Source organism: Rhinoraja longicauda, chromosome 31, assembly GCF_053455715.1.
Source record: "Rhinoraja longicauda isolate Sanriku21f chromosome 31, sRhiLon1.1, whole genome shotgun sequence".
NCBI classification, from domain to species: Eukaryota; Metazoa; Chordata; class Chondrichthyes; order Rajiformes; family Arhynchobatidae; genus Rhinoraja; species Rhinoraja longicauda.
Window position 1 is genome coordinate 20,327,154 of NC_135983.1, and position 15,121 is coordinate 20,342,274.

At 38.5% G+C, this 15,121-nt stretch overlaps 1 protein-coding gene across 5 annotated transcripts in view; it reads left to right on the top strand.

Moving 5' to 3' along the window:
* Nucleotides 1-15,121, top strand: part of sptan1 (spectrin alpha, non-erythrocytic 1) — a 79,990-nt gene that overhangs the window by 60,984 nt on the left and 3,885 nt on the right. For 3 of the 5 annotated variants that reach the window (XM_078426406.1, XM_078426404.1, XM_078426407.1), the window contains 9 exons: nucleotides 1,001-1,133; nucleotides 1,641-1,739; nucleotides 3,161-3,320; nucleotides 4,011-4,087; nucleotides 5,853-6,062; nucleotides 6,642-6,938; nucleotides 8,216-8,328; nucleotides 10,143-10,160; nucleotides 11,605-11,667. In XM_078426406.1, the coding sequence (XP_078282532.1) occupies nucleotides 1,001-1,133; nucleotides 1,641-1,739; nucleotides 3,161-3,320; nucleotides 4,011-4,087; nucleotides 5,853-6,062; nucleotides 6,642-6,938; nucleotides 8,216-8,328; nucleotides 10,143-10,160; nucleotides 11,605-11,667 (1,170 nt within the window). The remainder of the gene's footprint in view (nucleotides 1-1,000; nucleotides 1,134-1,640; nucleotides 1,740-3,160; nucleotides 3,321-4,010; nucleotides 4,088-5,852; nucleotides 6,063-6,641; nucleotides 6,939-8,215; nucleotides 8,329-10,142; nucleotides 10,161-11,604; nucleotides 11,668-15,121) is intronic. The other 2 variants (XM_078426408.1, XM_078426409.1) reach the window with 1 other exon arrangement.

The following is a 15,121-nucleotide window of genomic DNA, read 5'->3' on the forward strand; positions in this document are numbered from 1 at the left end:
AACATATTCGATATCTGGAGAGAATGAACAAATTCTTGTTTCAGACCTGGGTTTTAAAAAAGGACCTATTTTATCATACCATTTGTAATCACAGTGACTTACAGTCAATCAAGTATTTGAAATGTCGTCTCTATTGTCAGAGTGAGGTTAAATGCAAATTGGAGGAACAGCATCTCCTTTTTTGCATGGGCAGCTTTCAGCCCAGTGGTATGAATATTGATTTCGCTAACTTCAAGTAACCCCAGCATTCCCCCTCTCTCCATCCCTCCCCCACCCAAATTGCACCAGCTTCTCGTTTTCATCCAACAAACGGCTAACAATGGCCTGTTCCCTTTATCATCATTACTTTTTTGCATATCTTTCATTCATTGTTCTTGATCTCTCAACATCATCGTCTATATCTCTCCATTCCCTTTCCCCTGACTAGTCTGAAGAAAGGTCTTGACCCGAAATGTCACCCATTCCTTCTCTCCAGAGATGTTGCTGGCTTTTTGTGTCTATCTTCGGCTTAAATTAGCATCTGCAGTTCCTTCCCACACATTTGAAATGTCATCACTTCTCTGCAGCAGAAATGGAAACATTTAGATAGGATCATGGGAAGAAAAACAAATTAAATAGTTCATACACAAGCAACTAATTAAATATCTTGTGATTGAAGATCATTAGTGCTTTATTAAAAAATCAAACCATCAAGACAAATGAGAGATGTGTTAAAACAAAAGCAAAACATGTAAACAAATCTATCACAAGAATATTCAATAAGGAATTTATATTTATATTTTGTTTTTAACTGAGAAAATGTCTTGTGATGTTTCCCATCGATGGCAAAGTTATTTTGTTATTCTCCCTGTTCCTTTCTCAAAATCTAGTAAGATGTTTCCTAATTTTTCCATGCTGATAAGGATCAATAAAACTCATGTTTTATGATAGTGATACTGAAAGCATGGAACTGGTGTATTGTTTGTATAAATGCAAATAAGTCAAACTGTTTTTATTGCAGAGGACAACGCCTGGAAGAATCCTTGGAATACCAGCAGTTTGTCGCAAATGTTGAGGAAGAGGAGGCATGGATCAATGAGAAGTTGAACTTGGTGGCAAGCGAGGATTATGGAGATACACTTGCTGCTGTCCAGGTCAGTGTTTGGTGATTTGCCATTTTAACCCATTTGTTAATATTTGCGTAGCATCTGATGCAAGTGTTACGGTAAACCTCTGCCATATTGTCAGTGATACCAATTTAATTGATCTGATAAGCCAGGCACAATGCTGAATCTGAAATGTTTATTTATCTGTATTGTCCTAACTTTCCCATTTCCTGCTCCCAGAGGTTCCCTGGCACTCAACACCCATCACCTGTCAAACTGCAAAAAAACAAAATGGTGGAGGAACTCACCGGGTCGGGCAACATCAGTGGAGGACATTAACAGGCACCGCTTTGGGTCGGCACCCTTCTGCAGACAGAAACGTCAACTGTCCATTCTCTCAATAGATGCTGCCTGACCCGCTGAGTTCCTCCGGCACTTTTGCTCAAGATTCCAGCCTCTGCAGTTTGTTTTATCTCGACTTTCTACTGTGTTTTCCAGTGCCGTATCTAGTTATTGTAGACTTGCTTTTAATTTAATTTTTCTCCGTTCTCCAAGGGATTGTTGAAAAAACATGAAGCATTTGAAACTGATTTCACAGTTCACCGTGATCGAGTGCATGATGTTTGTGCAAGTGGAGAGGAGTTGGTAAAGAAGGTAAGAGGTTTTTAAAAATTCATTTGAATATGTTTTCTATTGTTAGTGGTTTTTTGGATTTTTGTTTTAATCTTTAACTGCGGACTGGGAAAACCCTCACTTTCTGTGCTTTGGTCGATTGATTTTTTTTTTTGGACCCAAACCATCGCTTTCCACTGCCCCAGCCCCGACTCTACACTCTTGTTGCTCTGCCACTGCAAGATGCTTTTGTTGTGCAAGATATCAACATTGCAGCCAGTCAAGAGCTGACTGACCAGTAGTTCATTGTAAAATGAATGTTTAGTACTGTTCTGGTATCAATTAGGAATGGGTCTTGTTTCTGAATTTGCTTATTTTGAGCACTAGATAACAGTATCAAATAAATGTCCCGATTACACAGTGGATGCAATTTCATAACAAGGACTGAGGTGATTGTTGCCTGAGGGTGATCGTGATCAATGTGGCTTTGCCATTCTTGTTCACATGCTATGAACACATTTTTAAGAAGAATTAGGACAGCATTGTTGTTCTTGGATGGAAGAAATGACTGGGTTTATTCACCTTGCTGACAGCAGTCATGTGTTCGTTGATTAGGCAACCCTAGGCTCAGCTATACAACTCTTCATCATGCCTGAATGACAATCAACATTTTAGTTCGAGCATGTGATTTCCTTTGAGTTAGCAGTAAATGTTGCTGTTGAATTGTTCACCAGCATTATGTCAAGGGGAAGAACCTAGCATTAGTGAGAAAAGAAAAGCTTTTAAAAGTAATTCATAATTAGTCTCAGTGATTGTGTATTCTGAACTCATCGAAACTTCTGTCTTGCAGCTAGCGTTTCTTTGATTGTGACTCTATAATTGACATCCGCTGTAAATCTGACTTGGGGCCAAAGGATTTGCTAATAATTATCTATGGCTCTCTCATTTAGAAGTATTAACAACTGGCTGCAATACACGAGCATGCTGTTCCTTTTCCTTCTATAGTCCTTTCAAATGCTTATTTATGCATTTGGCTTAACTATGAAATATTGTGTAAGAGTCATTGAGTTTGGTGTCACTTCACCCTGCACATACACGGGCTTAGGTGATGTTGGAGCTTGGCCGATTTCTCCAGGGGCATTAAAACTTCCACTTGAAACTGTGGATTGTACCCTTTCTTTAATAAATGCTTTATGCCAGTCAGGAAATACGTGCAGTATTATAAAGGATTTAATCCCTCATTTTACACCACTTTAAATTAAATACTCTATTCCAGAGAATGAATTGATTGTACAAGGTATTTCAATGTCTAACATTTATTTCCATACATACGTAAAAGGCAGAAATTAGATTATTAGGACACATTAGCCAATATATGATCACGGTTGTATTTCCTTTAATGTTAGAGCTTGCAAAGATACACATAAACAACTTGTACTGAAGCTATTTTCTATCACCTACAGAACAATCATTATGTTGAGAATATAACTGCAAAGTTGAAGGGATTGGAAGCGAAGGTGACAGAGTTGGAGAAAGCAGCTGCTCAGAGAAAAGCGAAGCTGGATGAGAATTCTGCATTCTTGCAGTTTAATTGGAAGGCGGATGTAGTTGAGTCATGGATCGGTATGTTTGTCAGCTGTCGTGAACTTGCTGATCATTGAAGGTTAGGTAGTGAAGCTTTCAGTTAAATCAAACACATGAATGAAACGAGGTAACTTACAGCCAACTGTATGAACATTGAATTCTCCAATTTTAGGTAAACTAATCTAAAAGACCCCCCTCCCCCAACAACTTCTCCATGCCCCTCCCTGTACACCAACTGGACGCACATTTCTCCCTTCCCCTTCTACCCATATTCGTTTCTCAAGCTTTACATTTTGTACTACTTCTATCCTTATCTCTCACCTTTTTGTCTTTTGTCCAACCATCTACCTACCAAAACCCCTCCTTGCCTGAATCTACCTGTCACTTGCCAGGCTTTGTCCTGCCTCTCCTCTTTTCCAGCTTTCCCCAACCACAATTGGTCTGAAGAAGGCTTCCGACCCAAAACATCACCTATCCTCTTTCTCCAGAGATGCTGCTTGACCCACTGAGGTATTCCAGCACTTTGTTTCAGTTTTTTGTAAACCAGCATTGGCTGTTCCTTGCTTTTCCCTTGCACTAGTTTGAAAGCTGATGCTCTGACTAGGGAATAAACCCATAAGCATGACCTTTGCTTGTGGAGTCATTAAAATTTGGGGATACTATAGGTACTTAGTGAATGATATTTCACATGATTTTAGTTACATTTGTTTCTTGTTTCATATTTCGTAGGTGAAAAGGAAAACAGTCTGAAGACAGATGATTATGGCCGTGATCTCTCCTCTGTACAAACGTTGCTGACCAAGCAGGTATTTGGCAAGTTACAATGTTTAATTTTGGCCGTTCAGATTCCAGACCATTTTACAGGTTTTTGGTTTGGGGGTATGAGATGCCAGGAGGAGATAAATGTTTAGATACAGCAGAGTTTCCTATAGCATTGTTGGAAGAACTGTTTAAATTAGCCTTTAAAACAAAATTTGAATCAATATTATCTTGGTCCAGATAAAAACCAAAATTATTGAAAGCATTTAGGTCAGGTAGCATCTATGGACAGACGGTCAATGTTTTAAGTAAAAAATCCTTTATCTGTCGACATACTGCCTGACCTGTTGAGTGTTTCGAACTTTTTCTGTTTTTATTTTGGATTTCTAGCATATACAATTTATCAATTTGTTTTTTTATATCCTACTCTTCATAATTCATCGTTTAAGTATTCTACCTTTTCCATATAATAAGATTATCTTTGCTATATCTACATTATGGCGTGAAAACCATTTGCAAGGGGTCAGCTTGTTTTTATAACTTTTTCAAAGAGGGATTGAATACATTTTTGATGGTATCTCGCTGACCTAAGATGAATACGATGCAGTCTTGCATGCCAACTTGTTTATGTACAGTCTGAATCTGGAAATGGGACTCAACTTAAGGGTTCTTCCAAATTATTTGGCACCAATGTGCAACTGTATCTTTTAAAGTCTTCAATGAGGAGCTCAGTAGTGAAGTTGGGATTTGTGTTTGGCAAATCATAGCGAGAAGATTGTTGTTTTCATGACTAACACATGCTGTGCTTAATTAGAAAATATGATATTTAGGTTGTAATTCAGTATTAAGAAACAAATTTGTAAAATAGTCAAACATTGGCTTTTTGCTCATCATTTCTGTGATCAGTTACAGTAAAGGTGTTCATGAAAGTTATTTACCAAATACTGGAAGAAATGCATTTAAATTGCAAGTTTAGAATCATCAATTAGTGGCTCCCAAGTCATGGATACAGAACGTGCAACACTGCATGGTAGTAAATATGACAATGCATATGAATATCATGTTAAATGTTAGATATTTTCTAATGTTTCTATGCCACTTTTTGCAATTTAGGATTATCCTAAATGACTTTGCTGCTCATATACTTTTGATGTAATGTAGAAGTCGTGGTGGTCAATTTGTATGTGATATTGTACCATAAATGACTAGGTTTTATTACCAATTAAGTTGACGGTTAATATTTTATTGGAGACCTTGCTGCTCTTTCAATTATGAATTGGGACATGTCTCATCTGAAAAATAGGGCCTCTAACAATACAGAAATAAAATATCAGCTGAGATTTTGTTTTCTGTTTTTAAGCATGAGATAGAATCCCTTACACTTCATGCTCAGGGGCATGACCACTATCCACTGATTATGTACTCTTTCCAATTCTAATTATTTCATGTTTTGGTTTAGAGTCTCCCATCCATTTTAACACTAGATGCACCAGAAATGTTCTCTGACTTGTTGCCAGTTGAATTGGCCGCTAATAAGTGGATAAGACTGGCCAATAAAAAGTCATTGTACTTTTTGATTATTCTACCATTTCAACAGCTTGGTGAGCTTCAGTTCTCTTACTCCTTTGCATGATCTCCCCTTCCCCAGCACCTCAAGCAACCACAATCCAAACAAGAAAATAAAAATTAAGCTAGGTTCTTTCATATATTTGTTTCTCTATAGCTGTCGGTGATCACTGGATGAACCATTATTTCTGCCTTAAATTCAATTGGAAAAAGGTAGATATATAATCTTATTTTGGTCCTCCATAGGAAACATTTGATGCTGGACTGCAAGCTTTCCAACAGGAGGGGATTGCTAACATTACAGCTCTGAAGGATCAGTTACTGGCAGCCAAACACATTCAGTCCAAAGCCATCGAGGCACGTCATGCTTCGTTAATGAAAAGATGGAATCAGCTGTTGGCCAATTCGGGTGAAAGAAAGAAGAAACTGCTTGAATCCCAGGAACATTTCAGAAAAGTAAATAATTTTAAAATTCTTTTTTCCATGTATAACATTTATGAAGGGCTGAAGTAGAGCAAATGGGAAGGATCTGTATGCCGTAGCTGAAGGACCAAAAAGTAACGGGTATAGATTTACAGTAATTGATGGAAAGCGAGAGACATATGAGGAAACAGTTCATCACGAGTGATTGATTGGTGGAGGTGTAAACCTGCCAGAATGGGTGGTTGAGGCAGAAACGCCTGCAATGTTTTAAGTGCCAAGATATGTGTTTGAAGAACTGTTGCTCACAGAGCTACAGATCAGTGCTGGAAGGAAAAGAGATTAGGTTGGATAACTCTCTTTCAACTGGCACGGACACAGTGGATTGAATATCTTTGTGCCAGAAGCTTCCAGTGATATTAAGTATGCATTGTTTTGTTTAGTTTAGAGATATAGCTCGGAAATAGGCCCTTCGGCCCACCGAGTCCGCGCCGACCAGCGATCCCCGCACATTAACACCATCCTACACAAACTAGGGACACATGTATGGTTTAAAATTGGAGCAATTTATACATGTAACCTCAAAGGCTTGTTTACGGACTATCTTTTCCACAGCTTGAAGATCTCTTCTTGACCTTTGCTAAGAAAGCTTCAGCCTTTAACAGTTGGTTTGAGAATGCCGAGGAGGACCTCACAGATCCTGTGCGCTGCAACTCACTGGAGGAGATAAAGGCCCTGCGAGAGGCTCACGAGGCTTTCCGCTCGTCTTTGAGCTCAGCTCAGACCGATTTTAACCAGCTGGCTGAGCTTGATCGTCAGATCAAGAGTTACCGGATGTTTTCTAATCCCTACACCTGGTTCACTATGGAAGCGCTGGAGGAGACTTGGAGAAACTTGCAGAAAATCATAAAAGTATGTGTACATTTTCTTTAAATGTAAAGGGTGGGGGGTGAAATAAGATCAAGAATTAGCAGAGGCGTAGGCCATGTGGACTTTTAATCCACACTACTATTCAATAATAACAACAGATATTTTTTATGCCCTGTTCCTTTCCCTAAATTCCCTTGGTTGGTAAACAAATAAAATAATGTGTTTTGAAGATACTTACTGACTTGGGGAATTGTGGTGTGCCAACAGTTCTGGAGATGAATAACCAACTTTTTTTGAGAGTAAGCCCTTGTTCTAGATTCCTCACATATCCTCCCCACATGTATCCAAATGACCTCTTTCAATAAATTACTTGTCAATCTGGAAAGCTATGGATCTTTCCAAGTGGCATTCACAACTTTTTTGGGGGATGGCAAACTTAAACTTTTGGGGTGCTACAAGTGTCCCTCATGCAAACATTGCAACTATCACCAACGGGTAAGGGGGTGAGTTTAATGCATCCAGGTTGTACTAATAGTACAAAGCTAGCTGAGGAAATAAACTGTGCCAAGGATGCAGATGCTCTTTAGGGATAAAGGATGAGTAATTGTGGCAGAGGTGTGGCTGAACAAGGCAGCCTTGCAGTAGGACAGCTCATATGCTGAGCATATCTTTTGTGAACTTTCCAAGTAGATTACCTTCATGTTGTCATTATAGCCCAGTGGTGTACCCAGGTTGAGAACACTGGCATAGGTTACTGTAAACGTAAACCAGTGCTGTGATACAATGCTATCCCACAAACCTGTGTGTAGAATTATTTTTCATAAATGAAATAAAAATTCCTGTTGCTAGTTTTAATAGTAATGCATTATTTTCCTCCAAAGCCAAAGAAACCATTGGTTATGAACATTTTACTGAAAAATGCAGTTACATTTCAAGATGTTTATAATTTCAAAGAATCTAGTTGATGATTGGCAAAATTAAATTATTGCTTAGAATCCAGTAAACTTTTGCACTATCCACCACGTCTGTAACATGGGTTAAACAGACCCATTTAAACTGAGCCTCTGCTGGCCGCCTAATCTGTTCTTATTCCTTCCAGAGTGTTGCTATTTGTCAAAGCATTTTTCTGCAGATGGTAATATCCATTCTTTTTTTACTGGATGGGAGAATTAGGGTTCTTTTTTTTCCACCTGCTTTATTATCAGCATAGTATTCTTCAGAGCCGTTGATCATCTTGGCTTTTTATGTTTAATGAATAATGACCCATTTTGCCCTTGCTCTGTTGTCACACTAAGTGAATTTTACTGGTCACTTAATAGGAACGAGAGATGGAATTACAGAAGGAACAGAGACGCCAAGAAGAGAATGATAAATTACGTCAGGAATTTGCCCAACATGCAAATACATTCCACCAGTGGCTGCAGGAAACAAGGTGAGGTGTCCCTCTGGTAACTTCTCACAGTTCTGCAATGTACAAATTTGAACAGATACAATTTTTGTAATGTTAGGGATTCTTTGATATATAAAACACGTGACCCATCTGTGTGAAAAAGGTCTAATTATTGAGACCGTTACATAAAGTTTTATTTCTTTAAATAAATATAGGTATCTGGTATCCAGACCAACATGTCATTACTTTCATATTAGAGCTGGATATTATTAATTAGAAAATGGGAATTTGGTACCCTCTCCTTCCAAAATGCTGTTATGGCTACAAATTATACAAAAATGTTGAAACAACTAAATAGATTTGGGTAAATACGTTGAGGAAAGATGTACCAATAAAGATCACCCACTATTAATTGCAAGCTGAAAGGCTTTGCGAAGATGAACCTCTCTTGCTGTGTGGCTATTACCCCTTCTCAGTGGATAAAGGACAGCAGGACACAAGTGGAATCTGATCCATCTTTGCATAAGACCATGAAGCAGTTGTCACTGGCCAGAATTTCTCCCAGTTACCCTTGATGAAGCTAATAGGACCAACCATTACTTGGTGGAATCTGGTTCATTGTAAGTCAGAAGGGCAGCACCGTGGTGCAGCTGGTAGAGCTGCTGCCTCACAGCGCCAAAGACCCAGGTTCATTCCTGACATTGGGTGCTGTCAGTGTGGTAGTTGCATTCTCCCTGTGACTGTGGGTTTCCTCCGGGTACTCTGGTTTTCTCCCTCATTCCAAAGATGTGCTGGTTTGTCGGTTAATTGGCTTCTGTAAATTGCTCCTGTGGGCTGAATACAATACAATACAATATCCTTTATTGTCATTGCACAAGTACAACGAGATTTTGATTGTCGCTTCCATATCGATGCTATCAAGTCAAATATTTAAATAAATCACAGCGAACATGTAAACAACAAGAGGGGGGGGGGGGGGGGAAACAAGGTAAAGTGCAAAAAAGGGTTCATGCAGGGGTCAGTTGTGCCAGATGACCCTGGGGGCAGAGACAGGTGGGCTCTCAGCAGGTCCGATTCAGAGCAGCTATAGCTCTAGGGATGAAGCTGTTCCTTAGTCTGGTGGTGCGGGCGTAGGCTTTGTTTCGTCTGCCAGATGGGAGTGTTTCCATGCTGTTTGTCGGAAAAAAAAAGTAAACTGGCTGGTTTTCCAACATAAATGCATTATTCATGTAATTTAATTAATCTCCTGGTGCAAGTTGTAATTATTAAACTTTTTTCTTTAAAATATTGCTGAAGGACTAATTGCTACATTTCCTTGGTTATAAAGAATCAGAAGTTTCATGTAGAATGCCATACAACCTTTGGATCTTTATATCATATCATATCATATCATATATATACAGCCGGAAACAGGCCTTTTCGGCCCTCCAAGTCCGTGCCGCCCAGCGATCCCCGTACATTAACACTATCCTACACCCACTAGGGACAATTTTTACATTTACCCAGCCAATTAACCTACATACCTGTACGTCTTATGGCTGTGCGAGCTCCACATGGGGCTGTCTGCTTGAAACCCCCCACTTTATCTCGGCTTTTTAAGCATTTATTTAATTCTTTCTTGAATGCTGTGGGCAACCCTGTGAAAATTTCTTTGAGCCACAGAAATATTGATCGCTTGTCAAATGCTTCTATTGGTTGTGTAACTCTGCCGTTGCTTTAAATGGTGGTAACTAATGTTTATTACATGATGATGAATTTGCAATTTAATGTTGATTAATGAATTTTGTTGTTCTCTCCTTGTAAAATCCTGGAATTTCTGCTTCTCCTGCTGCCTGATGCTTGGATGCTGTCTACAGGACATACCTACTGGATGGGTTAATATTGCCTTTTGTTTTGTACTTTGCTGTGAACTTGTTTGCCTGTTGCTTTCTGTTAACTTGTGGTGGGAGAAAGTGATGAAAATGTTAACAAACTGACAATCAAGGCCAAAACCTATTGATTTAAATCACTTTATTTAATCAGTAGAAAAAAGTCAGATCTGAAAGTGGAGATTTGCACCTGGGTCTTTCCCACCATTTACAGTTCTTGTTAATAATCGAATTGAAGGAAGGGCCATTTTCTCATTGAGACAATGATTGCCACCCATAATTAAGAATAAAATGAAACAGTTTTTGCAACGATATTGATTCAAAATTAATATGCTGTGGATTCTGCAAATTTGATATTTTAAAAACTAAAAAATACCACAGCAAGTCTGAATTAGAAACTAAGTTAATTTTTCAGGTTAATCTTTCATTAGCATTGTTATTTATCTGAATTATTGACTTTTTTTTGTGTTTTGCCAATATGTGAGTCAATTACTGTCAGTCTTGGGCATCCATTGACAGACATAACGAAATATCAGTTACGTCCTAGTTTGTAAAGTTCTGTTAAAAGTGTAAAGATTGGAATCTGATGCTGACTAGAGATAGTGTGTTTAAGGTTGAGGATTAGCTAACATTGCCTGGACATTGGGTGTCATGCTGACCCTTTTGAAACTCCACATGTCATGTTTAGAGTGAAATCCCTGAATTTGCAAAGGAACGCTGTTCAATGTGTGATTTAAATTCTGAGTGAGGGGTCAGCATGGCCATTTTAAAGGTGCACCAGGTTTAAAAATTGTTTCTATAGAGAGAAGCAGGAAATAGTATAGATCAGTGAATAAGTCGTTTCAACCTTGGGCATAAGTAAAAAAAATACGACTACTGCAGATTCGAATTAATTTTATAATTTTGAGAGGGCACGTGAAATGCTTTCATTATAATCTTTTAATGTAATGAAAAGGCTCTGAACTATCAATTAGAATGGGGGGGGAGGGCTTTCTAAAAATTCAGGTCAAAAGATGAGTTTTGTCGAATCTTTTAAAGATAGAAAAGATCGGCGATTAGTAGGAGAGATGCAAATGTGAGAGGATTTTACATTTTCAGACTGGAATGTGTAGGTTGCAGCAGTTGGACCGATCAAATACTGAAGGAGTTTATTAGCAAGGATTTTTAATTCACTGAATTGTGAGCAGGGCTCGAATGATGAATAAAAGTTGCCCCACACAAGACAGGTTTGGGTAACTGCAAAAACGCTGCTTTTTGTAAACACGATAGTTAAGGTAGTTGAACTATATAGCCCTACTATCCTTGTTTGAGATTACAATTCTAAATCTGAAACCCTCTGACTTTTCACGTGAGCATGGAGGAAATTGTATTTCGACATGACTTTCAGTTCTGAACTCATTTTTATATTTGTGTTCTTTCTTTTCCAATCTTGTCGTCTTTTTCCTATTAGCATAGCGTATCGTCGTGTCATTCATGTCTATCAGTATGAAGTTGGGGATGATCTGGCTGGAAGGTTTTTCTTTCTTCCTCATTTTTGTGTTGTTTGTAATGCACTTGCTTACTTGCCATCTGAATGGTATTTTTCCTCCAGTACTAATGTCACTGCTATAAGCTCACAGCTTTTGTTAATTTTCCAAAGGACAGGGCTTTTTGGGTAAATATTTGTGTGCCTTGAAGATGCTCCTGCTGGCATCATGATTATTGCATGGAGTAACTGTGATAGTGGATCCCAGTTGCCTTTTGCCTGAGGCATAAATGACCATGGGATTGGTCTCATGGAGGTTTAGTGTGGACATCTTTTTGTTTGTAAATCTTTGTGTCTGAAACTGACATCCTCGATGCCCGCAAATGGTCAGCACAAACTTGTTGACACATTATTTGGCCATTGGGTGCAATGTATTCAAAAACCTTTTTTAATGTTCATTTAGGGGCAGTAATATCGCCATTGCTTTCAAATTCTAGTTATTCTTGAAGGTGTGGTTTTAAAAAAAAATAAACGTGCAGATCTAAACTGCAGTCAGGAGCGTGAAACCCTGTCTGATTAGTTTTCAGATCGTACCACCATGAGGTGGTACCTTGCATGCAGCCCTTACAAGTGCCAAGCTACTTTCTATGAATTACTTTCTGCTACCGTATCCGAGGTTATATAGTGCAGCCCAATTGAACTTGGTATCTTGCTGTTCATAGATTTTAAGTTGTTCAAAGAGTCATTTGGGGAATGCTTGAAAACCCGAGCCTAGATGGCATCTGTGTTGCCATCTTGTCTTGCACATGGCCCATGAGACTTAATTTGATTCAAGGTTTTTTTCATCCCGGACTGTTTCTTTATACATTGGTTCGACCTGAGGGCCAATTTTGAAATATATAATTAAAACATTAAAGTGCCTCCTCCATTTACACAATCAAGTTAATTCTTAGAGCTCCCAAATTGTTTTATCCAGTTGCTCTGAATGCACGACTGAGTGTCTGCATCTCCACTCACAGATAATCCTCACTGGATAACTTATCGCAGCGACTCTAGCTCACTTTCAGCTTGACCGTTCTAAGGGTGGTGATCTTATACTTTGATAACTGGGTGATCCCTGTGCTTGCATAGAACATAAGAGATGGAACTTGTGGATCTTGACTGCATAATGAAAGAATCAAAGTTTTGAAGGAATGCTCCCATTGTGGGTGGATGTCACAGATGTGACATTTTGCTTTTGGATTAATTGATGGCTCTTAAATTGCATTTTTTTTACGCTGCCATTGTCCTTACTTTTGTTGGGACTGATTGCACCCTGTTTTTGTGCAGCTCATTTAAGAGAGAGTATTAATTTTAATGACTTAAATCTATAGTCACCTGGAATGGAGATTCTCTTGTGATATCATCAATGTAAATATAGCTAAAGCAGCATGTACACTTAACTCAACTGCTCCATGGAATCAGAATGGGCTTTACTTCCAGGATGTAACATTTCATCTGGAATTTAATTAAATTTTATAAAGAAACAACTGGTGAAGCTGGTTTAGAGTCGCAGCTGTAAAGGTCTATTTGCCTACTTCAAAACTTAATTCATCAATTCACATATCTAGATGCCCACACTTACTGGCATGCAATTTTTTAATGATTATATGTGCACTTTATTTTCTGCCGCACTGAATTAATGCACCTTCTGTGATTTGGACCAATCTTCTTCTCGGCTTCTACCTATGTTCTGCATGGTCCAGTTATTAGGAATTTATAACCAAGGCCTTTAATTACTGATTGACTGAGATAACTGGGAACTGTACAAAATGTAGAAGGGCTTCTATCCTAATACTTTCTTTAGAATAGCTTGTCTGTAATATTCTTTATAACTGGATCATTCCAATAATATTGGTATATCTCAGTTGATTCTACCATTGATCATTAGGGATGAATATAAAATTCACTAATTATACCAGTTATTTTTTACTTTATTAGTTTGGAGAAAGAACATTGAGTTGCAAACACCACATTGCTGCAGATTGAAGAGTATGACTTAGAACAAAGTCCTTCTCTTTCTCCCTCATCATTCCATCTATCTGTAGATATGCCCTTGATCTCTTCCTGGGTCTTAGGATTTAGCTCTACTCGAGCACCTGTTGGTGGTGCTGCCGCCTCAGCTCCAGGGACACAAGTTTGATCCTTATCTTCTATCTGCGTGGAGTTTGCACGTTTTCTGTGTCAATGTAATGATTTTTGTTGGATGCTCTGGTTTCCACTCTCATCCCAGGACATGCTAGTAGTTTATAATAGGCAACTGTAAAATATCCCCTAGTTGTGGGTAAGTGGCTTAAAAATCAAAAGGATTTTGATTTTCGCTGTAGCCTTTTGCCATGTTGTCTGTCATGTTCTGGGTATGAGAGAATAAGTTGCACAGCTGCAGAGGAAACTAGTAAACAGGGATGCATCTGATGAGATTGCTCTGCTGTTAGTTGGTCCTGACATGGTAAGCTGGATGGCCTTGCATGTTTTAATAAATATGTTAATGAATTTAGGTTCTGCAACTTTCATTTTTAAAAGCCTGAGTATTGTTGGAAAACTTGGTTTACCCCGACTGACACATTATCTTTGTGGAACAGGAGTAGAATAATATTAGAAACTAAATGGCAGCCAAGTCTTTGTAGTCAACTATGCTATAAACACATGTTAAAACAGAATTGAGGAAATCAGATTAATGAAGGGGACAGATCTTTCGCATGTGGAGAAGCAGAGCATTTCCTGTCGGGATTACAGAATTGTGAATCAAGTTGGGTTTTCTAGCGTTGCCTTTACAAATAAAAGCAATTTTTTAAACTGTAGATTTGCAGCCTTATGAGTGATAGCTGTGAATATTGAATATGACCACCTTTTCTTGATTTTTGGAAAGAAACAATGCCGGAGTAACTCAGCGGGTCAGGCAGCATCCCTGGAGAACATGGATAGGTGACTTTTTAAGTTGGGACCCTTCTTCAGACTGATGGTCTGAAAAAGGATCCAGACCCAAAACATCCACCTATCCATAATCTCCAGGGGTGCTGCCTGACCCGCTGAGTTACTTTAGCATTTTGTCTCTTCCCGTGATAAACCAGTATCTGCAGTTCCTTGTTTCTACTTTCCTTGATAATTAGGTTAGTTATTTTGAATAAATTTAATATTTTTTAAAGTAGAAGAGGCCACTAACCTTGTTAAACGTACTTTTAAAATCACGAAAGTTCAAGGAACTTGTGCCTTCTGTTAAAGAGAGTTTACAATGTTAATTTTCAAGAGAGTTAGACTTAGCTCTTAGGGCATCAAGGGATATGGGAAAAAAGCCAGAACAGGGTACTGATTTTGGATGATCAGCCGTGATCATATTGAATGGCTGGCTCGAATGGCCTACTTCTGCACCTATTTTCCATGTTTCTCGAGCTTGTGTAGTTCTGTTTTAAAATAATTAATTTTAACTGAGAAACCAATCAGTGACCTGCCTTTTAGTTCTAGA